Here is a 25,524-nt window from a genome sequence, read left to right on the forward strand (position 1 = left end):
GACACGTCCAGGAATGGGAAAAACGTCTCCACAGCAGTTGTAGTCTCAAAGAGAAATCTCGCATGGTCAACGTGGAGGAAGAACAACTTGGCAAGTAGCAAAACCGGCGACAATTCATAGTTGCAGCGGCACTCTCGTAATTGAGACAGGGGTGGTTGTTGAGGAGAGAGAGAGAGAGAGAGAGAGAGAGAGGAGCTCGAGAGGAGAACAGCTGTTTACTTTTGCTTTTGCTACGAAACAGGGGATATGGAAATCTGAGAGTGGGATTTCAAAACAAGAATTTTTATTTATTTACTTTTGCTACCAACACCCTGATCAATGTGGTGCTCATATGGATGAAAAACGGAAGTTTCTCACCAAATAGGATCAAGTATTAACGCTGTTTCAACTCAAAACATTGCAGGAATGATACCAAACAGAACCTATATATACCAAAATAAGCACAGGCTAGAGTCATCAATTCGCTTCTGTACAAATATACATGCTCTGTATATGTATTACTGTAAAAATACATTCTAGTCATAAAAAATGAGATCATGGTGTCAAGCTTCTTCAATGAGCAAATATCTCTATCGGCCTTCCATCACAGAAATAGAAAGTTCATTAGCAGAACAACAATCCGATCTGCCTCTTTCTGAATCTCTATCTATTATACTTGATCTACCACTTAAACGTGCGGGTTGCTTAGGATCAGGTGGCTGTATGATTTCATTGCTAAGCATGCTAACAACATCTGCCATTGTGGGTCTATCAATTGCAATTTCTTGTACACACAACAGACCCACATGAATGCATCTGAGTGCTTCATCTTTGGGATATGAGCAACCCAACACTGGATCTATTATCTTTTGGCCCTCACCTTCTTTCCACAGCTGCCAGGCCTGAAACAATTCCAAAATTTCATTAGACAGACTCATCAGCTTAATCTGGGTGAAAGTTTTAAAAGCTTCGATTTGGTTTACAATTAAAAGTTCATCAGTTTTATCTTGAAAACTTACATATCCAAGAAGAGTGAGTGGGGGGTCGAACTCATAGCAAACACTGTTCTTCCTACCACTCACAATCTCCAATAGTAAGACCCCAAAGCTATAGACATCAGATTTAACTGAGAAAATTCCCTCCATGGCGTACTCTGGTGACATGTATCCACTGCAACCAAACGTTAGAGTTAAGTTTATAATATTCAGAGGGAAGAGGAATGGCTTAGATGCAAATTAAGTTGCAGGGTTCTTCACTTACTATGTCCCAACAACTCTGTTGGTGTTTGCTTCAGATTCATTTTGCCCAAAGATTCTAGCCATTCCAAAATCTGATATTTTAGGGTTCAACTCATCATCCAATAAAATGTTACTTGCTTTTAGATCTCTGTGTATTACTCTGAGTCTAGAATATTTGTGAAGGTAAAGGAGCCCCTGAGCAATCCCTTCAATGATGTTGAAACGTTTCTTCCAATCTAAGAGTTGCCTTTTAGTAGGATCTGTCTCAAAGTGAAAATTTGGATATATAAACAATCAAAGAAAAGACTGATGAATGAATAAATAAAACCCAGAAGCATTGGATACCAAGTAAAAACAGATGAAGCAGAAAGTACCAAAGACAAAGGAGTCCAAGCTTTTGTTGGGCATGTACTCATAGATTAACATCTTTTCTTCCCCTTCAATGCAGCAACCCAGAAGCCTAACAAGGTTCATATGCTGGAGTTTGGCAATAAGTAAGAGCTCATTTTTGAATTCCTCTGCTCCTTGTCCTGACTTTCTTGAAAGCCTCTTCACTGCAATCTCTTCTCCCTCTGGTAATTTGCCCTGAAGCAGTTAAGAGTCCTTAATTGTCATGTCTAAAGCACATAAAGAAAGAAGTTTCATGTAGTAAATATGAAGAAAAAGAAAACCTAAATACCCAATTGTATGTTTACCTTGTAAACAGGTCCAAATCCACCCTGCCCAAGCTTGTTTTCTAAAGAGAAATAATCCGTGGCAACTCTAATACTAGCCAGACTGAAGAGGTTCAACTCATGATCCTTTGTCCCATCATTTTCCAGATAACTTGAGTTTCGCAATTTTTGGGAAGGTGATAAATTAGTTCCTAACTCAAGTAGTAACATCTCTTGGCTTTTTTCTTTTTCTTCTGCTGGACAGACAGAGAAATTTCATTCATTCAAATGATGAAATCTTATGAGAGAAAATTGCTTTCAGTGTTTTATATTAACTATGAGAGATTACCGTCTGACTTGAAAATTCTCCTCCTAAAACAACACCACAAGAAGACTAAGAAAGGAATTACAGAGCCGGCTACTACTCCAATGGTGATCCATATCCACCATTTCTTCTTCCCTGCAACAGAAATCTTGAATCATTTATTTATCTCATTTGTTATCCCTACGCAACACATTACCAAGAACCAATTGGTCCCTATCAATGATCCATGTTCGACCTTTTATTTTTTATTTTATTGGGCATGTGCTTTAGAAACTTTATTCTATGAGCAAATGATCAAGTCTAGTGTTTGGTTTGAATATTCAAGTCAAACATAGATGATGCTCTCTGTGATTGGACAGACTGTACCGAACTTATAGCACCAACTATCAATCAAATACAGAAAATGATAAAGCATAAACAGATAAACAAATCATAAAAAAAAAAGGTACTCACCATTTCCATTGGTTGTTGCCGTAATTTGATTGAAGAAGGAACGAAGGATGTAGACATCGCCGGGGTAATTGTTATCTTCCCGGAAACCGGAGTCTCTGTTCCAAAACCGGCATCCCGTCGCGTTGTCATACAATGTGTTATAGGCTATACAGGAACAATTGCTCCAGCACATTTGATCGCAGTCAACGAGTCCCAGACTCGTATTTTCCACGGCCCTGTAGGGAGAACCACTCACAAACCCCCTCCTCCGGTCGAACTGGTCGCCGCTCCTGCACTCCACCACCGTCTGGTTCACACACCCCATCAGTCTATCCTCATCGGAGGAGGACGCAGGGGAGGCGGAGGAGAAATGGGGTGGACACTGAATGCTTAAACTGAGATACTTGTCTTCTAATTCATAAAACTTAAATTGATTGAAACCTCCCAGCCAATTCAGAACCCACAATGAAGGAGGAGAATAGCTGTTCACAAGAGAATACGTGAAGTATGTCTCGTTCTCATTCGAAATGTAGCTGAAATTGTATCTGACATTGTCTGATGTCAACTCAGGGACGCTCTCGAAACTTTGGTTACTCCAGATCCCAGTTTTCCAGTAAATATCCCCTCGACGCCAGCCCATCAACTGGGTCGTACGGGTGGGGTCCCCGCCCAGAGAGTAAGCCCCTCCAGACGGGTCGCCTGTGCTCAACCAAGAAGTAAGAGACCAGTTATGGCCGGTCTTGGAGTTGAAACCCAGCTTCATCCCGGGCAAGAGCGTGTCTGTTGGGTAATCAAAACTCTGCCACAAAACACGCTCCGCAGTTCCATCAGAATCAACTTCTCTGAGCACAAGGTTGCCGGAGTCCAGTAACATAGCTGTGAGATTACTACCCCTGGTCGTCGATTGGTTGGAACTTAACACGATGGGACTCACTCCACTGTACAAGATTTTCAAGGTGCCATTGTTGTCAATGGTAAGAGCTCCGGAGGAATCGGTGATGGGAGTGTCTCGGTTAGCAACCCAGACGACGGTGAGATTAGTTGCTTTGGCGTAGGAAATACCGAAGTAACGATTCTTGGAATTGCCCGGGGTGAAGAAGCCCAACCTGAAAACTCCATTTGCGGACACCAATTGCTCCCAGTCCCTGAGCAGCTGGTTCTGTATGAGGGTATCTGACGCTAGAGCAGCGGCAGCACAGAAGCAGGAGAAAATGACAAGGAAAAGTGGTACATTGGCGACGTCGGTGGTGGTGGCGGTGCGGCTGCTGGTGGTGGTTTTCCTGAGAACGGCCATTAACCAAGAACAACAACGGGGAAAGTGACGAAGCGGAGAACGATTTTCTCATAAATGGCGTGTGTTAGTGGGCAATTAGCCGACTGATGAGATGTGATGCCAGCCAGACTGTCGAATTTCCCCGTCAACCTTGACTGAAGAGCGATCGATCAACCCAAATTCCAGATTTAGTCTCTTCCAAGGGAGAATGTAAATTGGGTAGGCTAGGCAGGGTAGCTACGATACGAGTTGTTTGTAGGAAGTAAGAATTACTGTTGGATCATCATCTGAACGTGAATGAGTTGGGTTGATTATTGACTTTTTTACGATTGATGATCGGAGTGTCTCTCTTCGTTTCAGACGCGTCTAGTTTCGATGGGGCTAAAACTGCTAAAGACCACGCGGAAGACTGTGATCAGTTTTAGTTTCCCCTTCTAGTTAAGTGTGGCTCCCACTCCTTAGACTCAGGACCTAAAAATTTTTGCAGATACACGTACTACGTAGGTAATGTGTAGCTATCTAGACTCGGTGCATCTTCTCGGTAATTGAAGCCATATTCTGCCACGTTGCAAATGTTAAAAGTTCTAATTACGTGGCAGAATATGATTAGGTACACGTAGCAAACTCCAAACTGACACCGTCTGACAGTTTTTAACTCAAATAGTTAAATACTAATGCGTAGGAGCTAGGAACCAAGAACTATATATCTCTGACTTTGATAGTGACTAGCAAATTCGGATTTAGTACTCACAGAATCGTCTTCACACCACACTCACAGCCACTTGCGGCTGTGTATTGGGAATATCTCTCCAACAACAAATAACATATAAATACAGAGATGTTTCCGAGGAACGACTTCAAAAATTTGTGAGCAGGGTATAAGGACGGTTATGTGAGTACTGAATCTGTACTCGTGATTAGCGACTATCCAATTTTCTTTCACACTATAACTGTTTTGTTTTGGTAAACCTTTCACACTAGAACTGGGTCATATTAGAAAAGTTCTCATGCCATCTATAAGTGTAAAGCCAACAAACTTAATTTATAGTTAGTGGGGAAATTGAAGAAAAAATCATTCATTGCCAGTCACATACACCCTTTCTCTGAAGGTTATGTTTGGTTTGAAGGAAAAGGTAAGGAAAGGAAGAAAAAGATAGGAAAATCTATACAAGTTTTCTAAAGGTTTTTCTTCATTTCTCTACTTTTTCCTTCAAACCAAACATAGCCATAGATGTGACAATTTTCCTTGTCCCGGATGGATACCTGGGCTCCCTAACCCGACAGGGTTGGGTATGGGAAGTACTTTGGCAGGGTTGGGGTTGGGGATGGGGCTATCACTGAGTCCCCGACCGGATTCGGGGATGGGGATGGGGAATGCAATCCCCACCTTGTTCGTCCCCGATTAATATATATATACATATATATGTATAATATTATATAATATTTATATTATTCATTTATTTGATTAATAAATAACATTATAGTAATTTCAATTAATAATTAATTAAACACTATACAAATTATAAAAACTCAAAAAAGATTAAAGATTAAAAGACAAAAACTCTCAAGACTAGTCTCTTGACTACCACTTGATAGAGGACAGAGAAAGACTCAAAGAAGAAAGAACTGAATAGACTATAGTCTATTGAACAGAGGTGGCAATTGAAACTAAAACCCTAGTTCTTCTTTCATCTATTGTCACCGTAGCTGCCCATCGGACGTCGGACGTCTATCGTCGCCGATCGCAACTCGCAACAATTCTCTCTCTCTCTACTTCCTAAACTCTTTGTGTAATCGGGGATTCGGGTCTCTGGTGGGGATGAATCCTTGTCGGGGTTAGGGTTGGGGATGGAAGAGAATTCATTTCCTCGATCAGTGATGGAGAATGTAATCCTTACCTCAAACCCGCCCCATTGCCATTCCTACTCTCACTCATGTCATGCCGAAAGTGAAAACATTTGGTTTTTAGAGTTGGCATCAGTCATGAAAATAATTAAGGGGTATTGTAGCATAAGTGGGGTTTGGGACAATGCATTCAGAAAAGTGAAATGGTGAATAAATCATAAATTTCCCTAAACAAAAATTATAGGTATATGAATTTATTCGAATTTGAGACTTTCATGCATGTATTTAAATAGGGTTGCAAACAGTATCCAATTACCTGAATTTGAATTTGCATCTGATCCGTTTATAATTGAATTGAATATGGATTCATCCCTCTTTGATTCGATTCAACTCAATTTAAATATATAGTTAAAATTTATATTGTATTTATTAATAAAGCCGAATTGAATGTTATGTTTTTACTAAATTTTTGTATGTAGGTGTAGGAGTCATATATAAAATTTTTTCTTTTGTTCATAGAATATAAGACTAAAGTCATTTTATTAAAATTATATAAGATTTTGACCATTTTGGCAAAATTTATGATGCGTGAACCGCACTATGAAGCCAAAAACTAGAACAGCGATAAAATAATACATCACAGTTGAATCGTTAATGGTAGGTACATATTATGAAACACAAATAGACCATATGCAAGTCATTTTTAATGTGATTAATTGAATTTTTAGTTTAATGTGCATCAAATTTTTGAAATGCACCCTAATTGGACTCTTAATCTAAATTTTAATTGAATCCAATCAATAAGATCCAATTCAAATTCAAATATAAATGAATCAAATTTAGATCTACCTATATCAAACTGATTTTATCTGTTTGTAACCCTATGGTTAAGGTTCAAAGTATCGATGGCATATCACCCTGTATCGGTACTCTTTTTTTGTTTTTAATTTTTTTGAATCTGGTTCAAAAGGATTGATTTAAGATCGATTTACCCCCTGAACCACTTGCCAATACAATATGTATTGGATGATACAAGCTGATATGTATCAATATTTTGAACCTTGCCCGCAGCATATCAAAATTACTACCTACCGAAAATAAATATATCAAAACTCCTTTTTGTGGGTGTTGTACAGTTACAGTTTTTACTAGTTTTGAGTTTGTGGTTTTCGACCAAAATAAATTTGTGGTTGTAATAGTGCTTACACTTTTTTATAATATCCTTAATAAAATGAAAAATGACCAACTTTTCATTACAGAGGAGAGAGATTAAAAAAGGGAAAGAGAGAAGGTGCCTTGGTGCTTTCCTTTTTTCATATTCTCCTTCTTGTTGACCTAATGGAGAGAGAGAGAGAGAGCGCAAAAATCGTGCTCCAAATAATAAATTATTCTTTTTCATTTATTTTTTTATAAAAGCAATAAAAAAATATATTCTTTCATTCATGGGAGAGACTGAATCAGCTCCCCACAACGTCCTACGGCATATCCCCACCGTATATTGAAAACATCTCCTGATGATACTTCTCCTTGACAGCATTGAGAGAGAGAGAGAGAATCAAATTTTATATATTTTCTAAAAAAAAAAGTTTCCTTATTTGTGGGTACGACATAAACATTTTTTACAATGCTACAGGTATTTAGCAATTAGAGTATTCAAATAAAGTGGCAGTTGGCCTACCCAAATAAAAAGAGTATTCAAATTAACAGAGAGATCGTCCTAATAGCCATTAAAAAAAATCCGCCACCACTACAAATGGCCAATTATATATTGCCGGCCGGTAAGGCTAAATAACAAATTATTTGTTTGTTTTTGGTGCAATATACATCCAAGAGACAATTAGTTGTGTTCTATCTTTTTTTTTCAAGATCAATCTTTTCTGAATTCAGATTTTCTCCTCACAGAATTGGTACTCACGCTGACCATGATACAGTGCTGGTCACATACATCCTGTCGTACATCGAGAATATCTTTATTTGTGTGCTCCTCATATACAAGAAATGTATCTTTTTCATATTTGCCCCAACAGTACTCCACTCACCTTAAGCAAATGTGATAATGTGGTTTGGCTGTTTCAAGTTATATCTGTCAACATGGTTTTTAAAACTGACCCAGTGATTCGGTTATTGGATCAAATGGTCCAATCGTTCGAACCGAATGCTTGGCATGTTCTAACAAGAAAATAAAAAAAATAAAAATTCAAAAAAAAAATAAAAATAAAAAATGGTTAAAACAGTTCGAACGGTTTAACTGTCCGGTTCAATGGTTCGTTGACCAAAATCAACAATTTTGGGGGAAAACGGAATCGATCACCTGACTAATTTTCGATTTTTCCGATTTGACTGTCCAAAAATTCCCATTTAATTTTGTTTTGGATTTTACTTTATTCTACTTCATATATTAATTTACTTTATTTTTAATGCAATCAAACAAAATAAGCTAACATTTGAAACAAAAATAGGTCGGTGTTTACAATCAAACCATTTGCACTGCCATAGTTTTCATAACACAGGCCTTAAAAGTCATCACGTATGTGCAATTCATATACGTTGACACCTAGGCCACAAGGTGCTCATGAATGGTTGTCTCATTTAATTGCCTACTTATTTTGTACATGCCATAATAGAAAAACTTCTATACTCCTCATTTTTTTTATATTATAATAATTTATAAATAAATATTATTAATTAACTAAAATATTCATTTCAAGAGTTTGTGCTGGACTAAATAGCAAATAACAAGATTCCCCCTTGCCTAGCGCGCCCTCGGTGCCTTGAAAACTATACTTACCATTGAGACAGAGAGGCAAAGCCTTTGATTGTTCAACTTTAGGGAGGTTGGCCCTTGACATCTTAGTTCTCATTAGACCTGTTCATGGGCCGGGTAGCCCAATGGGCTGGCCTGGCCTGGCCTGGCCTATTATTAAGTCGGGCTAAGTTATAATTTTAGGCCCGCAGGCTTGGGCTCGGGCCTAAAGCATCAGGCCCGACTTTATTTGGGTCAGGCTCGGACTCTCTTAAAAAAGCCCAACCCGAGCCCAAGCCTGATTTGATACTATATATTAAATAATAAAAATATATTTTATTTAATATATATATATACAATACTTTTTCTTTGTTCTTCTTCTCTTTTTTTTCTAAATAATAGTGAGATGTTTATTATTTTTGAGTTTTGAAGGTTTTTAATATAAATAAATATTTTTTATTGAAAAAATGACCTAGAATCGGAACCGTTCTGGCCACTGGTTTTCGGGTTGATGGTTCGACTGTCTGGTTCGAACGAACAACCTGTTCGGACAAAAAAAATAATTAAAATAAAAAGTGACCAAAACTATTGGATGGGTTGACAATTCGACCGGTCGGATCAACGGATTGTTAACCGGTTCAACTGTTTTTTACCAAAGACCATGTTTGGGGTAAAACATAACCAATTGCCTAGATGGTTCTTGGTCTGAATGATCTATCAATAATGGTTCGAAAACCATGATTTAAACAATTGAATAATTATAACATTTCAGAAGGGAAGGGAAATTTTCAAACATAGAAATTACTTATCTTTATAACAACATTATCAAGAAAATAATACCTTTATCGGGCTTCAATTAAAGAAGCTGACAAACCATTTTGGGAATAATTTTCAGGTAACTGTGCTTCTACTGCATTTCTACCAAAAGAAAATGCTGGTTGTTTTGGAGGAAGCAATGGTGTATTTTCACTTGTTAACATGGAAGTAACATCTAACATGGTGGGTCTATCTATTGACTATTGGGCTTTCTTGAACTTGAATGCATCTGGATATTTCTTGTTTAGGACAGGAATCACCCTACATTGAGTCCATTAGCTCCAAACCATTGTCCTCCTTCCACAGGTTCCATGCCTGGAACAAGTTCATTTTTAACTTAAAAATTTCAGTCATGTTTAATATTTTCTTTATTTCTACTAAATCAAATTGTAAACCAAAAGATTGGGTCCTCCTTCCACAGGTTCAATAACTAAAAGATTGAAGCTGTGACTCCTACAAAAATCTAATGTGAGGGCTCTAGGAGCAGGGATTTGGTCGTTTATCCAAGAAGTCAAAGACCAGTTACGTCCTATCTTAAAGTTGAGCCTAGTTTCATCCCGGCCAGAAGTGTGTCGGTTGGATAATTGAAGCTCTGCCACAAGACCACCCGCTTCACACCAACACTCCCATTGGAATTGAAGCTCGCATCCCTGTCAAAACAAAATTCCCGGAATCAAGAAGCGTAGCAATCAAGTTGGTAGTATTGGCAGTCGTTGTTGTTTGGTTGTAATTTAAAGGGATGAGAGATCCATCATATGGATGGTCGAACCCTGTAGGTAGGTTGGGCGAAATTTAAAAAATTTATCTCTCTCCCATGTGGGAATCACATTCACTATTTTAGAAAACTGTATTTTCAAGGATCAATCTTGAACCTAAACCGAACCAGAACTGAAACCAAAAGGTAAGAGAGGGATATACCTGATATGGAGTAACAGTAACTCTCAACGAAGGTATTCACGCCCAAGGAGATTACCAAAGACTTCTCCCACTGAAGATGACACAGCGTAGGGTGGAGCAGAATCAATAGGATGGATCTTCAACAAGAACATAATTCTTCACCAAGAATCTGATGGAAGGCGAGTGAGCACGACTTCAAATCACATTTTCTGCCAAAAGGTGATATCAAGAACCTTTCTTGATCGCTCCTACAGGTGGAGATCGAATTGGTAATGGCGGCAATAGCAGGAAAAGGCAAGAACAGAAAATGGCGTCAGTCTAACTGTATGTTGTCTTCTCTCTTGTATCAGTAATTTGATTGATCAATTGGGGTTCACCCTCCTCCTCTATTTATAGACTTAAAGAGAGGTTCTCCTAGGAGTTTCCTAATCCAAATATTGTATTTAAATCTGGACTCTCTTTAAGAGATAAGGACAATCCCATATCTTATCTGTAGATAAAGATCAGCCCTCCTAATCTTATTAGGAGTTTCCTGATCCAAATCTTTATTTGGATCTGGAATCTTTGAGTGGATAGGGACAATCCCTTATCCTATCTATTGATCTAAATCCCAGAACCGCCCCTCTTTAATTCATCTAATTAAGCCAGTTCGAATTGGGCTTTAGGCCCATTAAGTCAGTGTGCTCATTTATCCTACAAACTGCTGCCCAGTTGGATGTCCTTATATGGCGTGGGACTCAAACATTGATCTACACTTCAGCCACATGGGTTTAGCCCAGCCTCTGTTACAAGGCCTAGCCGAATTCACTGTAGGTGACAGTGAACCCCTGAGTCCATCACCATAGGCTCTTAATGAGCCTAACATTTACACTAAATGGTCATTGGGTCAAGCCACCTTATAAAAACCCAAGGACTGTGGGTAGGTCCAAGATTAGCCCATCAGGTATTACCCTCAATGGTCTTACACTTAACCTCTCAGCCCATAATGATCAAACACTGCCTGACAAGAGATGACTTCTCTCTCAGCTACAAGAAACAGTGTTGCACTCTCTACTCACATGGATCCCGGGAATTAAAACCTTTTGCAAATATTTTGAAACCATAATATATATATATATATATATATAAGTTTGTCTCTATATAAATATATTTTGCAAAACAAATTTCAACGGTTGAAATCGGCTGCCGGCAACTTTGGTTTCCTTCAGAGAGAGTGCATCCTTGATCATTCACTTTGTCCAACAAAGGGGTTGATCATGTCACTATGATCACCCACTCAGATGAATTCTCGGACTGTCCCAACATACCCAGGTTTTGACCCCCTCTAAGGATTTTACTGATTGGCATATCAAAGACAACCCAATCTGACACCTAGTGCAGTATCATAATCGAGTCTAGGGGTCAAGTGTAACATTCTAGTTTTGCCCATCTATCTCCAACGTCCAGGGCAATACTGGAATTCTGGTTCGGTTCAGGGTTTCAAGAAAACTCACACTGCATGTACCACAGGTCTCACCCTGGCAGCTGAGACAAGCCACCCCAACCAACTTGGCGGCACATCAGTGTTAGCCTTGGCAGGATAAATCTTCCCAGATCTATCCAACGGCTGTGAAGATTCTAAACTAACACGAGTCTCATAAGTGTCCAGTTTAAAGGTATTACACAGAAACACACCATAATAACATGAATCAAATATGTACATTATTCATTTACATTAAATGTCATAATGTATATCATTCTGATTGGAGCTAAGGGCATACACTATCTAACACCTCCGCCGATTGTAAGATTAAGATTGCCACGACCATCGAGAACAAGAGTACTGGAGGAATCAACGATGGGTTGATCTCAATTGGCAACCCACACCACTTTTCTGCTTTTTCCGTTCTCCATCCAAATTCCCAAGTAGCGATTCTTCGAGACTTCAGGGTTGAAGAACCCTAATTTGAATGCACCGTTAGGAGAAACCAGGTTGCCCCTGAGCTGCTCGCCCTGTGTAAGGGTGTCTGCTGCTGCATGAGAATAGAAACAACAAGGTCCCAAGACACACAAGCACAAGAAAATTACTCTTACAAAGAGGAGGGGCGAGCCAATGCTGCTAGAACTTCGGCCACCTTTGATGACATCCATTAAGATTAGAGATGGTGCACTGTGGAGGTCGAGCCAGCTGGTAATAATCACTAGATGGCTTGATATATATCTACATGTCAATAGAGGTGACCGACCTGCACTTTTGGTTGTTAACTCCACTCCTTTGTCGTTTATGTTCTTTTCTTCCTCTCTATCCTCTGAAAATTCATTCGTCCCGCCATTGATGGTCAATATTTCTTTCAAGCATGCATGGGTGGCGTGATCTTTCTTAACCATGCATGCAATCACAATTAGAGGTTGTGTTTGGTTTGAAGGAAAAGGTAAGAAAAGGTAGGGAAATCTCTACAAAGTTTGTATATGTTTCCCTTTCTTTCCTTTCCTTTCCCTACCTTTTTCTTTAAACCAAATATAGCCTTTGTGATCGTTCAATTTTGAATATATTAGAGATAGCCATCATGTACTAAATAAATTGAAAAATTCTGCCCCCAAACTTTGTTTTTAGACAAATTCCTCCCTGAAGTTCTAGATTCCAACACTTTGTCTCTTGATTTTAAAAAATAATTAAGGACTTGTTTGGCAAGAGCACGAAGTATTGCCAAACAACGCCTAAGTTAAAAGAGTAAAATTGTAAGGATAGTTTCGACTTTTAAAAATAATGTTCTATTAGGTTAATAGATGGAATGCTAACAAAGTGTATGTTTGGTTTTGTTTACGTTTATTGAGTAAACGCTTATTGACGGTACCACATAGGCGCCCTGCTAGCAAATGCCTTGATGATGCACGACCTGATCACTCCTGTGAAGAAGAAGATGAAGGGATCCCGGGGAGCTCACCCGGCGGAAACACTCCAATGCTTAAGTTAGTAACTGGAGAGAAAGCTGAGAGCTGAAAGAGAGAGTTGTAGAGAAAAATAAAAGGGCTAGAGTGCAGATCACGCAAGTTGCAATCCCTTTGCTCTTTGGGGGGTAGAGCTCTTATATAGCGGTGTCCTGACAAATCTGCCATAACCGCCTCTGATTCTCTACCGCAGTCGTTACTTGCCAGGGGTGAGCTGGTGGGCGTAGGTAACTGTTGCAGAGTACGACCCTACCAGACAAGGGACACCTCTTAGGGCTGGTAGGCATGACACCGCCTGACGAAAGACGTGGGTGCAGGTCTCCGGGTTTGGCAGGTACGGTTGTCAGACAGGAGATCTTCCTGTGATACGCCGAGCTGCTCTTCCGCGAGCTGCAAGTGCCGTATCGAGGTGCTTCTACCCGAGGTGACCTACTTAAGTTTGGGCAGGAGTAAATATATTCTAACTTAGGAGGCTCTCGAGCTCAACCCAAAGTGCCTTTAGCTCGGGATATTCCCGACTTGGAAGAACCTTAGCTCGGGGTAATCAGAGTGTCATCTCGTAGCGAGTTGCCACGTTGGATCTTGGCGGACTGGCCATGCGGAGTTGTCGCTCATGCTGAGTCATGTCCACGTGTCCCCTTATGATGAGGTCAGGTCAAATCACCCTCCATCATGCCTCATTAATTGCATTAGTGTGTATCAAAGTTTGCAAAAGCAAACTTCGATTTCTATGTGCCTCTCCTGTTTCAATAAGCTTCATTTTGGACCTTCCCAAAACGGGTAGGCGTTTATTGGCATTTTGTTGATGTGGTGCCTAATTGTGCCTATGTGTCTTAAATGCCCTCATTAAATGTGTTTCTCGGTTTTGTAGTCACACAAGTATAAAACGTTTACTGAATAAACGTAAACGGAACCAAACACCCTCAAAGGAGGCAATCAGAAAGTTTGGGTAGGAAAGGCAACACAACGGGTTTGATGCGGGGCACCCGCTCCTTGTCGGAGATGACGAGGAATCCCTGAATTTTCCTTGTCTCAAAGCAACCACCCAAAAATAATCCAATTTGTGAATATTTTATAAATAGGATTATGCAAATTTAGGGGCATTTTAGGAATTGAATTATGACAATTTGAGAGTAATTTAGAAATGAAATTATGGGATCCTAGGATTTTTAAGAATTTGAGAAAAACTTAGGGGAAATGTTCTACAATAGAGGGTTTTTTTTCATTTGTTTTTGAAATTACCACATCATCAAAAAAACATTTTGAATTATGTTTTTGTTTTCAAAGGAAAAATCAAGCTGGTTTTGTTTTAAAAAACAATAATTTTTTTTTGAAACCAACAAAATATTGGTTTTTAAAACAAAAACAAATTTTCCAATATAAAAATTATATGATTTGTGGAACATGATGTTAAATAATCAAATAAAAGCATGCTTTTGGTTTCAATTTTAAAAACAAAACACACACTCAACCAAGAACATGTTTTTTTTATGTTTTCATTTTAAAAAACAATCTATTTTCAAACGAAATAGTTTTGATTTATTTTTGAAACTAATAACAAAAAAAAAACAGTCCCTTAAAGATATTCTAAAAATCAATATTGAATCATGGTATGTTTTATTAATTTACCATTGGGTTCAGAAAATTATATGCAAATCCCATCCCCAGTTCAGGGCAAAAATATTTTTTTCATCCCCACCCATCCCGTTTAAGATCAGGGAAAACCCATCCCATGCGGGGTGGACCCTGGTTTGACGAGGAAAATTGCCATCCCTAAGGTGGTCATTCTTGCAAAATTGCCACCTAATTACATGATGGATGTCTGTAATTTACCCTTAATTATTTTTTGTTCAAACATTTGTAACTTGAGTCGTAGGTAGTCTTTTCTGAATCCATTATGGAGTATAGCTAACAAACAAATCAGTGAAGAAAAAAAGAAAGAATGAAAAGTTGTATTTCAAGTGTCGTCTCGCGTCTTACAAATTTACAATAGCAAAAGAAACATGAAGAGTTGAATTAATCCTCTCGATCCACTTGGACTGGAGAGAAATCTGTCAATCAAAGGGTACGTGGACTGCTAAGTTTTTGTTTGGCAGATGACCACTTGTATCTACCGAAACCAATTTCCCTCCAACAGTTGGAATAGACGAATTTCTCTCCGATTTAAGACTGGATGGGATTTCGACTCTTCAAATACGACAAACTCAGAGGGATTTCAACTCTTAAGAAGGACCTGAAAATTGCAAGTATAAAAAGAGCAATTCCAAATCCCTGATGTTAGTACATCGACTTTTACAGAACATTGTTATAAGCATATCTCAAGAACAGAAGAACTAAATTGATAAAGAAGAGAGAGAGGAGAGAGAGAGAGAGATTGGTGGACACCTCTATCGTGCATCCATAATAGAAACCGAGAGACCATTTAAGGAACAGTTTTTGGGCTTGGCATTGGGTAAGTCTAACTCAGTCACACCTCTTCCAAAAGAAAACGCAGGTTGTTTTGGAGCAGGCAGAGGCATAGTTTCATGAGCTAACATAAGAGCAACATCTGATATGGTGGGCCTTTCTATTGCATTTTCCTGTACGCAGAGGAGACCCACATGAATGCATCTCAAGAACTCTTGTTTAGAACATGAACCACCCAATATCGAGTCCATTAGCTCCAAACTAGCACCCTGTTTCCACAAGTCCCATGCCTGAAACCAATGCAATTTAATTTATAAGCCAACTTTAATAAGTTTTTCCAAGTTACAGAGAAATTTTTCTCAATTCCAAGTATTGAAGATTTGAAATCTATTTACATATCCAACAAGGTTGATATGGCGGTCAAAGTGATAAAAGCTGGTATTCTTCCTCCCACTAATGATCTCTAGTAACAAGACTCCAAAACTGTAGACATCAGATCTCACTGAGAAAACACCCTCCATGGCATACTCAGGAGCCATATAACCACTGCATCCAACATTAATCAAATTTTAGTTTTTAAAAGTGAATCACTTGCGTCCTTACACATGCAAATATGCTTGTTCAGGAGGTGGAAAATGTTTCTCCTCTGCATGCACTTGATTGTAGAATGTCTACTTACTATGTCCCGACAACCCTATTTGTATTAGCTTCAGATTCATTCCGCCCAAAAATTCTGGCCATGCCAAAATCTGATATCTTGGGATTCATTTCATCATCTAGTAAAATGTTACTGGCTTTTAAGTCTCTATGTATTATTCTCAATCTTGAATATTCACGGAGATAAACAAGTCCTTGAACAATCCCCTTAATGATGTTGATACGCCTTTTCCAATCTAATTGTTCCCTTTTCGTAGAATCTGTTTCAAGGAGAAATTCAGACATGTAGATATTCCAGTTAATTTAATAGAGTAAGCAAATAAAAGAGGTTGAATGAGTTGGAAAAAAAAAAGATCACAAACCAAAGAGGAAAGAATCCAAGCTTTTATTGGGCAGGTACTCGTATATTAATATCTTCTCCTCCCCTTGTAGGCAGCAACCTAAAAGCCTAACAAGATTGACATGTTGTAGCTTAGCAATGAGTATGATCTCATTCTTGAACTCTATTAGTCCTTGTCCAGAACTTCTTGAAAGCCTTTTCACTGCTATTTCTTGTCCTCCCATTAGCTGACCCTGAAACAATTTTCCTCCAGTAACTTCTCATGCTTAAAGCATAATTACTATCTATCCATCAAAAAAAAAAAGAAGAGAATAACTACTATTAAGTTTCCACTGAATAGGGCTGCCATATAAGATTGTTCAGGTAGGTCTTGAGTTTTAGAGTGAAGATGACATCTACATCACATGGCCATCCCCAATAGCCACGTTTAGCACTGTCTTGAAAAGAAACTATGATGATTTTAATTTTTAAGCCTATCCTAAACCATTTTTGTTTTCTCACAAGTTTTGAATCTCACCTTGTAGACAGGTCCAAGCCCACCCTCCCCAAGTTTGTTTGCTGGTGAAAAGTTATTTGTCGCTTCCATGATGCTGGAAAAAACTGTATAATTTCAATTCATGATCCTTGTTTCCATCATTTTCATACTCATGAGTGCCCATAAATTCATCCAAAGCTTTTCTTCCCAACTCAAGCAATGACTTCTCCTCACCTATTTCCATTTCCCCTGTTGCCATAAGCATAGACAAATGAGACTTTTCAGTCGCCCAGTTCATAAGAAACTATCCCCATTTAGCATTTCCTATCAACTAACCTTTTCCTCTTCTATTTTTCCTCACTAAGTGGCATAAGCAGATCAAGAGAAGCAACACTATTATAGCAGATACTGTTGAGATGATGAGCCATCTCCACCACTTCTTTCCTGCATCCAGGAATGATGATGAAATAACAAATCATTAGTTTTTCTTAAGGTAGGATATGTTCGAAAGGACCTCAACCAAGCTGCTTGCTACCCAGCCTAAACAGTAATCGGGTTTGAAATTTGAACTGAGATAGTGTTTGCCATTTGCTCGCCAGGAACTCTGTGTCTGTGACCAGAGTTTCAGCCTTGAGCTCTAATTGGCAAATTCAACCTAATTGACAAATAATGACTGATTAAATTGGACTTCAGATGAGTACTAGATTGTAGAATTAAGGGTTTTGGACAGACAGACAGACTAACCACTGCGTGAAAGGATCACATACTCTTTCCCATAATCATCACTGAAAAATTCAAAGTCTTGGTTCCAAAGCTGGCATCCAGTCTCATTGTCGTTGGCCGTGGCATAAGCTACACAGTCACAAATGCTCCAACACTTAGCATCACAATCCGTGATGCCCAGACTTGGGTCGGAGTCGATCTGCAATGGCTGGCCAACAATTTGGCCCCTTCTGTCTAGGAATTCCTCGTCCCCTCTCCTGCACTCAGGCAGCTTCTTCTGTTCCACGCACCCTGGACTCCAATAGGGCTCGTTTGAAGGATTTAAACATTCAAGCACTAAAGAGGTTCTTGCCAACTCCATGGAATTTAGGTGTTTCGCCAACCCATAATTCGAGATCAACCCCCCTGAATCCATGACCCAACCATTAACGACATGACGAGAATCACTCTCCTTCTCCTGATAGGGAGAGAAAATGAAGTACTTCTCATCCTCATTCGAAACGTACCTTAAATTGGACACCGCGGTTGTAAACCAAAGCACGATGTCAAACCTTCTCCCACTGAAATTCCAGTCCCCACTGTTCCAATAAACTTCCCCTCGACGCCATATTAACAATTGGGTTGTAGCGCTGGGGTTCAATCCCAGAGTGAAGGCTCCAGGAGCAGGGATTTGGTCGTTTATCCAAGAAGTCAGAGACCAGTTACGTCCTGTCTTAAAGTTGAAGCCTAGCTTCATCCCGGCCAGAAGTGTGTCGGTTGGATAATCGAAGCTCTGCCACAAGACCACCCGTTTCACACCAGCACTCCCATTGGCATTGAAGCTCACATCCCCTGTCAAAACAAAATTCCCGGAATCGAGAAGCGTAGCAGTCAAATTACTAGTATTCGCAGCCGTCGTTGTTTGGTTGGAATTTAAAACAATAAACCGCCCTCCGCCGATTGTAAGGTTGAGATTGCCACGGTCGTCGAGCATAAGAGAACCGGAGGAATCAACGATGGGTTTATCACGATTGGCAACCCACACGACTTTTCTATCTTCTGCATCCTCCATCCAAATCCCCAAGTAACGATTCTTGGAAGCACCGGGGTTGAAGGTCCCTAATTTGAACATCCCACTGCGAGAAACCAGGTCGTCCCTGAGGACTTGGCCTTGTCTCAGGGTGTCTGATGCTGCTGTTGCTGCTGCATACAAAGAAGCGAAAGCGAGGAAGACGAGGAGTGCTTTGGCGATGCCAGTGCTGCTGCTTCTCCTTCTTCCATTGATGATAATGGCCATTGTACCACCGAGTCTTCACTCTTCCGCCGATACCTGGTGGTAGGGAGCTGGCAAAAACTTGTTCTGACAGTTTTTCTCCATTTCTCGTTCGTTCTGCTGTTCATTTTGGACCATTATTTTGCTATTAATCACAAAATAAAATGTAAATTACGAATTGCCACTTTACTTCAGGAACAGTGGCACTTAGCCCCCCTAGCTTTTCTTACTACAAGAAAATAGAAAATAAATGAAATCTTAAAAATGTATAGAAAAGTACACTGAAAGTTGCAAAATAGAGAAAAGTACAAAGGAAATTGAGAAAATGCAACAAAAATACAAAAAATTCAGGAAAAAAAGGAAAAAGAGGTAAATTGAAAAAAAAAAAACAACGCAATAATAAAGAAGACAAAAAACTGCTATGGTCATAGTTATTTTCTTCACTCAGATTCAGCCCATCAACTTTTAAAATGGAATTTTAGTAATTTTACTTTAACCGTTAAGTTCAGGGGGCATAAGTGTTACTACCCCCAAAGTATAGGGGGGTAGTCTGTAATTTACCCCTAAATAAATATCCATTTATTTCACATTCTTTTGACAAGTAGGAAAAATAGGAGCTTCACTTGAATGCAAAGTCTTCAACTTTTCTACTTTTCTCCTCACTAGTTGCTAGCCTTGATAAGAGGGCATGCAAATTAAAACAAATTTGCACTTCAATTTAATTTTCAGGCATTTGGAAAAAACACATTTTGTATTAAAAGTGAAAGTAAATTTGATATTTTAATTGTTTTTGCACTAAAAATGAGAGGGAAGTTTTCTTCCAAAAATCTATACCATTAATAAAAGAGCAAATAGCCCCATTTACTTTTCATTAGACATTTTTATTCTTTATCTAAGCAACATACAATGGGCATAAAAAAGGGCATATGTGTCCTTTACTCTCACTCCAAAAACTGCCCACTTATAATTATTCAAAAACTGTCCACTTATAACAGTTAAGAAAATGCCCACTTATAAATGTTCAAAAACTGTATGAATTGTAAATAGTTTTGTCTTAGAGATACTATCATATGCAAATGTGCCTACATGTTTACTAGTTTAAATCAAACTGTACATTTAAAAAGTTGGTCAATGTAAAATAGGTTGTTTCCGGCTTTGATATTCATGTTTGCACCCATCACAATCTAACAAGAAATTGTAAATAAGGCTATAATTGGATTTAAGGGTGTCAATTGGACTGGATTTGGTCCAATCCAATCCGGTCCAATGTGAGTCCATTACAAATGAACCAGGTCCAATCCAATCTAATGAATATTTTGGATCATTTTGGACCGGTCTAATTCAACGTTTAGACCATCCAATCTGTTTAAATTTGTTTGAATTTAGATTAATTCTAACCCAATATTCTTATTTTCTATCAATCGACCAAATATTGGTTCAATCTATCCCAATCCAATATAAATTCATTATGGATGGACCAGGTAAATCCAATCCAATAAATACTTGGACCATTAAGTCTGAACTAGACCAATTCAATATGTTTTGTTGGTCCATCCAATCTGTCCAAATTGATTTTGGTTTGCACGGGCTCCAATCCAGAACTGGTCCATTGACACCCCTAATTGGATTGGATCCATCTACATCCACATCCAATCCAATTATCAAATGTTTGGGTCCCAAATTTGATTTGAATCAAACATATAGGGTTTCAGATTAGATCATATTTGGATCTAATCCCTAAATCTCCATCCATCTTATTGTGTTTAAAATGATAAAAAAATAAAAAATAAAAAATAAAAACTAATTACTTTTAACTTATACATGCATAATAAATGCATATAAATATATTAAACTTATCAGATATAAACTTATACATGCATAATATGATTTCATAAAAATCTACATATTAATAATTATAGTACATATATATAATACTTTTTTTATCAAACTTGGATTTTAATTGGATTGAGTGGAATTAAATTCGCATTTGATTTGAATTAATCAAATGCAAGTTCTAACATCTAAATTCAGGATAATTAAATTTGGAGACAAATTAGGTATCAAACTTTTTAAGTCCATTAGACTCAGTTTGGAAGGAGTACAAATACAAATATATAGAGTGCAACTCCTTCTAATTTGTATTATTTTGTATATATTTGTACTATACATGTTTGTATTTGTACTCATTCAAACGGAGCCTTAATAACCCTAATTATGCATTTATAAATACAAAATCAAACATGTTTTGCATTTTTCTATTTGAACAAGTTTAGTGCTTATATAAATATTATATATTGATATATTCAATTAATCCATTTTTTCAATTAATTGAATTTTCAAGTCTAAAAACTGAAACCGATAACCAAAATGCCAAAATTAGGTTAGGTTTTATAAAGCTCACCCCTAGGTTATTGGGCTTCAATAAATCTCTTGGAGAATCTACATTAAGAGAGCTACAATAGCTCAACACCTTACCCTAGTGAGTTGGGATGGAAATGGAGCGGGTTTGGGGAGGGTTTTGTACATTCTAAACCCTACCCGCTTCCCTAAACCTCTCAACCCATATCCATCTCAAAACCCATAATGGGTTGGATTTTGAGAATCCAAAACCTCCCTGCACGTAAAGATGCAAAACCCTCCCTAACCCTACCCTCCCCGCGTTCAAGGATAGGGCTGGTTGGGTGTATAACCTACATCTAATTTCTTATTATTCCTTGTTATATATAAGCAATAAATAAGTGAAATAACAAAAACAAATAACAAAATTTCCAATTATTTGATTAAAATATGTAAAATGACACAAAAAAAACTATCTATTGTCCTTCACATAAAATTCAAAATATTATTAAATTCAACACCTATGTATACATAAAGGTTATATGCTTTCCAACAATATGCTGGATGAAAAGGGTCAAATTTAACCTAATACCCTACCGGTACATGTAAAAGTTATAGAATCCCAAAACCTGTCCCTGCCCCAAAACCTGTTGTTCAAGCAAAAACCCCCCTTCCTTGGTGTGGATAGGGGTGGGCAACTATGGGGTAGGGTAGAACTTGTACTAATAAATTAAGTGAAATTAGACAGGGGCCAGGTAGTCCAACAGGCTTGCCTGGACAGACCTATTTTGAGGCTCGTGGGTTGAGGTTCAAATTGTAAGTAGTAGGCCCGATTATATTTTTAGCCAGGCTTGGACTTTTTTTATAAATAATAAAAAAATATACAATATTAATAAATATTAGGTAATGACTTGTATGAATATTTTGTCTTTTAGAAGTTGTGTGATTTCTTTTAGAAGATAGAACCATATTGCATGATGTATGGTCTTCAGACTTTATATTAGGATCAGGTTCAGGCTCAAGAATAGGCCCGATAATCTAGTTGGGCCGGACATTTTTCTGTTAATAAGCTAGTAAATACCGGACTCTCAGAACTCAGTCCGTGAGCAGATTTAAGGTGAAATCAGTGGCAAGCCACCAAAACCAAAACCACTGGCTCGATCAAGGCTCAGGAAGGTGCCAAGGGCTAAGTACGTGAAACCACACCCAACAGCAAATCATCCCCCACACTCATATTCCCAAAACAATGTGCACATGCAGCAAACTGTAATCCCAATCTCTCCCACAAGTATCAAGGTACAACCAAACATAGCCTTAGGGATTTGGATTGCAGAATTCCCACCACAGCCATTCATTATTCCTGATCAGCGTCAGATCAAAATTGCAGGCGACTGTATTGAATTAGGCCTAATAGTCTAAAAATAAAGGAAAAAAAAAACACATAGAAAATCTGGTCTAATAAGTTAACCAACTAACCATCTTATGGGCCATAAAGCATCCATGGCTCATTAATCTTCATCGAATCCTACCACATGTATAGAGGCAGTATCACCTAGGATGAATTGGGGCACGACGTATAGAGATAATCAAGTGGTATCTGCAGTTCTGTGAGGCTGTGACTGGTAGTTAGGGGTATTCCTGTTATTTAATATTGTATTTGTAGCAGGAAAAGGGTGTGCCCCTATCTCATTCATAAAAGCTGGAAATGAGTCATGACAAACAGTGGGTATTGACCTTCAGCTGCCGGTAGGTTGTAGCGGTGTAGCCCTTTACATTGTGATGGGTCCAACACTCCAACCCAACCGCCTAATTTTGAACCCAACAATGCCTTGTTCACTTATTTGAAGGTTCAATTCCCTTTTTTTATTACTTCCCTACTCTTAAATTGGCACTTTCTCTTTTATGACCTCTCTCGTGGTAGATGGATTTGTAAACTCACGTACACAGATAAGACGGGTAGGTCTGAACATCAGGTGTGTTTTGACAGTTAGAGAAAACCTATTGGAATTTGAAACCCATAAGGCCAATAACATAACAACCCTCTCTCTCTCTCTCTCTCTCTCTCTCTCTCTCTCTCTCTCTCTCTCTCTCTCAGACACCATGAATGATGCCAAGACTCACTCCATCTCCAACTTCAACATGATTTCTTCCTTATACTAACTCTCTCCTACTCTCACAACAAAGTCATGGTACGTTTCATTTCTCTATCTCTCTGCTCAATTTTGTGGGTAATTCTTGCTATTTAGTGCCAACTAATGTGAGTGTGTTAATGGGTTTATTTGCGAGTTTTGATTGCTCTATTCTTTGTTGCAGTCTCTAATGCCCTTGTTGTTTCGGTCACTGGTGAGGCTGGTTTCATCGCTGGTGGGTCGGCCAGCGACGTCCGTCACCACCATACTGTACTACAGCGACCTCCTCCCCCGCAACACCAACCTGGAGCGATTGGTCCGACCAGATATGCTTGATCGAGAGAACTATCTCCTTCATTTCCTCATCAACCTCTTGAGATGTTTCTGGTAGACACCCACCCACGTTTCCAACCTCCCCTCACTAATTAGGCTCTTTCTTCTCTACAGCAACTTTGTTTCCTTGTAATTTTGAGATGGCTGGTTTTGTTTTTCGTTAACAGAGTGAGTGGGGTGGGCCCGGCTCTTTTTCATGCAAACGTAGCGGTTGATTTTTTGGTGAGTGCTCCATCTTTGATCTGAATATCTTTTAACCAATGTTTGTGGGATTACATGCAATTGCAAATTTCAATGGAGGAATAATTAATTCCGAGCAGATTATCTCAAGATCTGTGCTTATTGCTCTACTGAGCTACCTACCATTCTTTGTTTCTTAAGGTCTTCTCCATACAAGGAGCTGATCCAATGGATCAAAATCAGCCTGGTTGGATGATGAATCAGTCTCTCTTTCTCTTTGTGGTCCAAATTGAACCCGTTTTTCTTCTTGGAAGGACTGTTTGGTTACATCGACAATGCCATTCCAATAGAGCCCTTAAAAACTTCAACCCATGGGGTTCGAGCCGAATAAGCCTAACCACCCAGGATTGATCTACCTCTGGGCTCTGGCTAAATTCTTATCATACTTGTTTTTTTTTTTTTTTTCTCACCCTGGCAATGGGCATGGTTTGGTGCGGGTCAGAGTAGCTAGATCTATAGGAATGTCAACAGGTCGGGTTTGTTTTGGGTTTATTCAATAATAATTAACCAGAAAGCAACTTTGCCAAAATCTGAACCAATTTAGACTGCATTTGACATTTCTTATTTTAAAGATTTATCTTCTTTTTTGCTGTTAAAAACTCATTGTTGATAAAGGCATTATAACTAAAAATAAAAATAAATCCTTCAAATAAGGAATACCAAATACAGCCTTATATGATCAATCAAGGCTATTTATGCAATTGCTTCAATGCCACAACGTCAATGAATTGTTTTGATACGGGTCCATCTCAACCCAAACCCGACTTAACCTCAATTAATTGCAGCTTTACCACAAAACACTTTTTTTTGTGTATTACATAGAAAGCACAAAATCTGTATTTAATGGCAGTTTGTGTACGTGGCAGGCAGTGGATGGTGCAGCCAAACAGTGGTCTCCAGTGCAACTGGACGACTAGTATTGTTGGACTATCAATTACCATGAACTTCTCAAAAGGGAACTGATTTTTTTTTTTTTTTTAAATAGAAGGGAACTGATTCAGTGTACTGTTATAAGAGTCAAATAGATTTTTTGGTTAGAGCAAACCATTTGGGAGTGGTTCCAAATTCCAATCTGTTGAGTTGAGGCAAATGGCCAATGTTGGGCTGTAATGCAGCTAGAGTGTATACTAATAAAGAGTTAGGCCTTTAATAGGCCCATGGGTTTAAAAGAATGAGCTTGTAAGTGTATCGTTCTCTTTGATGGGCTATTGCTGTATGTATTTTAATAATTGAATGGAGCCTTCAAACTAATAGATGGTTCATGGTTGAGTTGTTTTGTTTACTAAGAATGACCCCGTATTAATTACGGGGCCATTAATTAATTTTTTTTTTAAATTGAAAATGATAAAAACAGTTCATGTGCTCTTTTGGATTTTATTTTCATTATTGACATATCCGTGTTTCATTGGAGGGTTGCAAGGGAATGGTGCAACAAGCTAGGTCCAATTCTAAGAATTGGGATTAACGTCTGAATCTGGACCGAGCCCGATATCAAGTTCAATC

At 38.5% G+C, this 25,524-nt stretch overlaps 1 protein-coding gene and 1 long non-coding RNA gene across 2 annotated transcripts; one reads left to right on the top strand and one right to left on the bottom strand.

The window, feature by feature from the left end:
- Window positions 1–255: 255 nt before the first annotated feature.
- Window positions 256–19,105, bottom strand: LOC104592220 (uncharacterized). Its single transcript, XM_019196915.2, is given in 16 exon segments — window positions 256–881; window positions 999–1,149; window positions 1,240–1,477; window positions 1,592–1,802; window positions 1,913–2,127; window positions 2,220–2,330; window positions 2,649–3,968; window positions 15,334–15,400; window positions 15,520–15,825; window positions 15,931–16,081; window positions 16,215–16,452; window positions 16,555–16,765; window positions 17,050–17,130; window positions 17,132–17,256; window positions 17,344–17,451; window positions 17,752–19,105. Coding segments are annotated over 16 exon segments (5,100 nt in total). The 5' UTR covers window positions 19,007–19,105; the 3' UTR covers window positions 256–569.
- A 4,238-nt stretch (window positions 19,106–23,343) lies between these two features.
- On the top strand, window positions 23,344–25,272 carry LOC104592224 (uncharacterized). The gene is made up of 4 exons (XR_734393.2): window positions 23,344–23,508; window positions 23,633–23,835; window positions 23,949–24,003; window positions 24,888–25,272. It is a non-coding gene; the product is annotated as an uncharacterized LOC104592224 (long non-coding RNA).
- Window positions 25,273–25,524: the final 252 nt, after the last annotated feature.

Source organism: Nelumbo nucifera, chromosome 8, assembly GCF_055504915.1.
Source record: "Nelumbo nucifera cultivar China Antique chromosome 8, China Antique-T2T, whole genome shotgun sequence".
Lineage (NCBI taxonomy): Eukaryota > Viridiplantae > Streptophyta > Magnoliopsida > Proteales > Nelumbonaceae > Nelumbo > Nelumbo nucifera.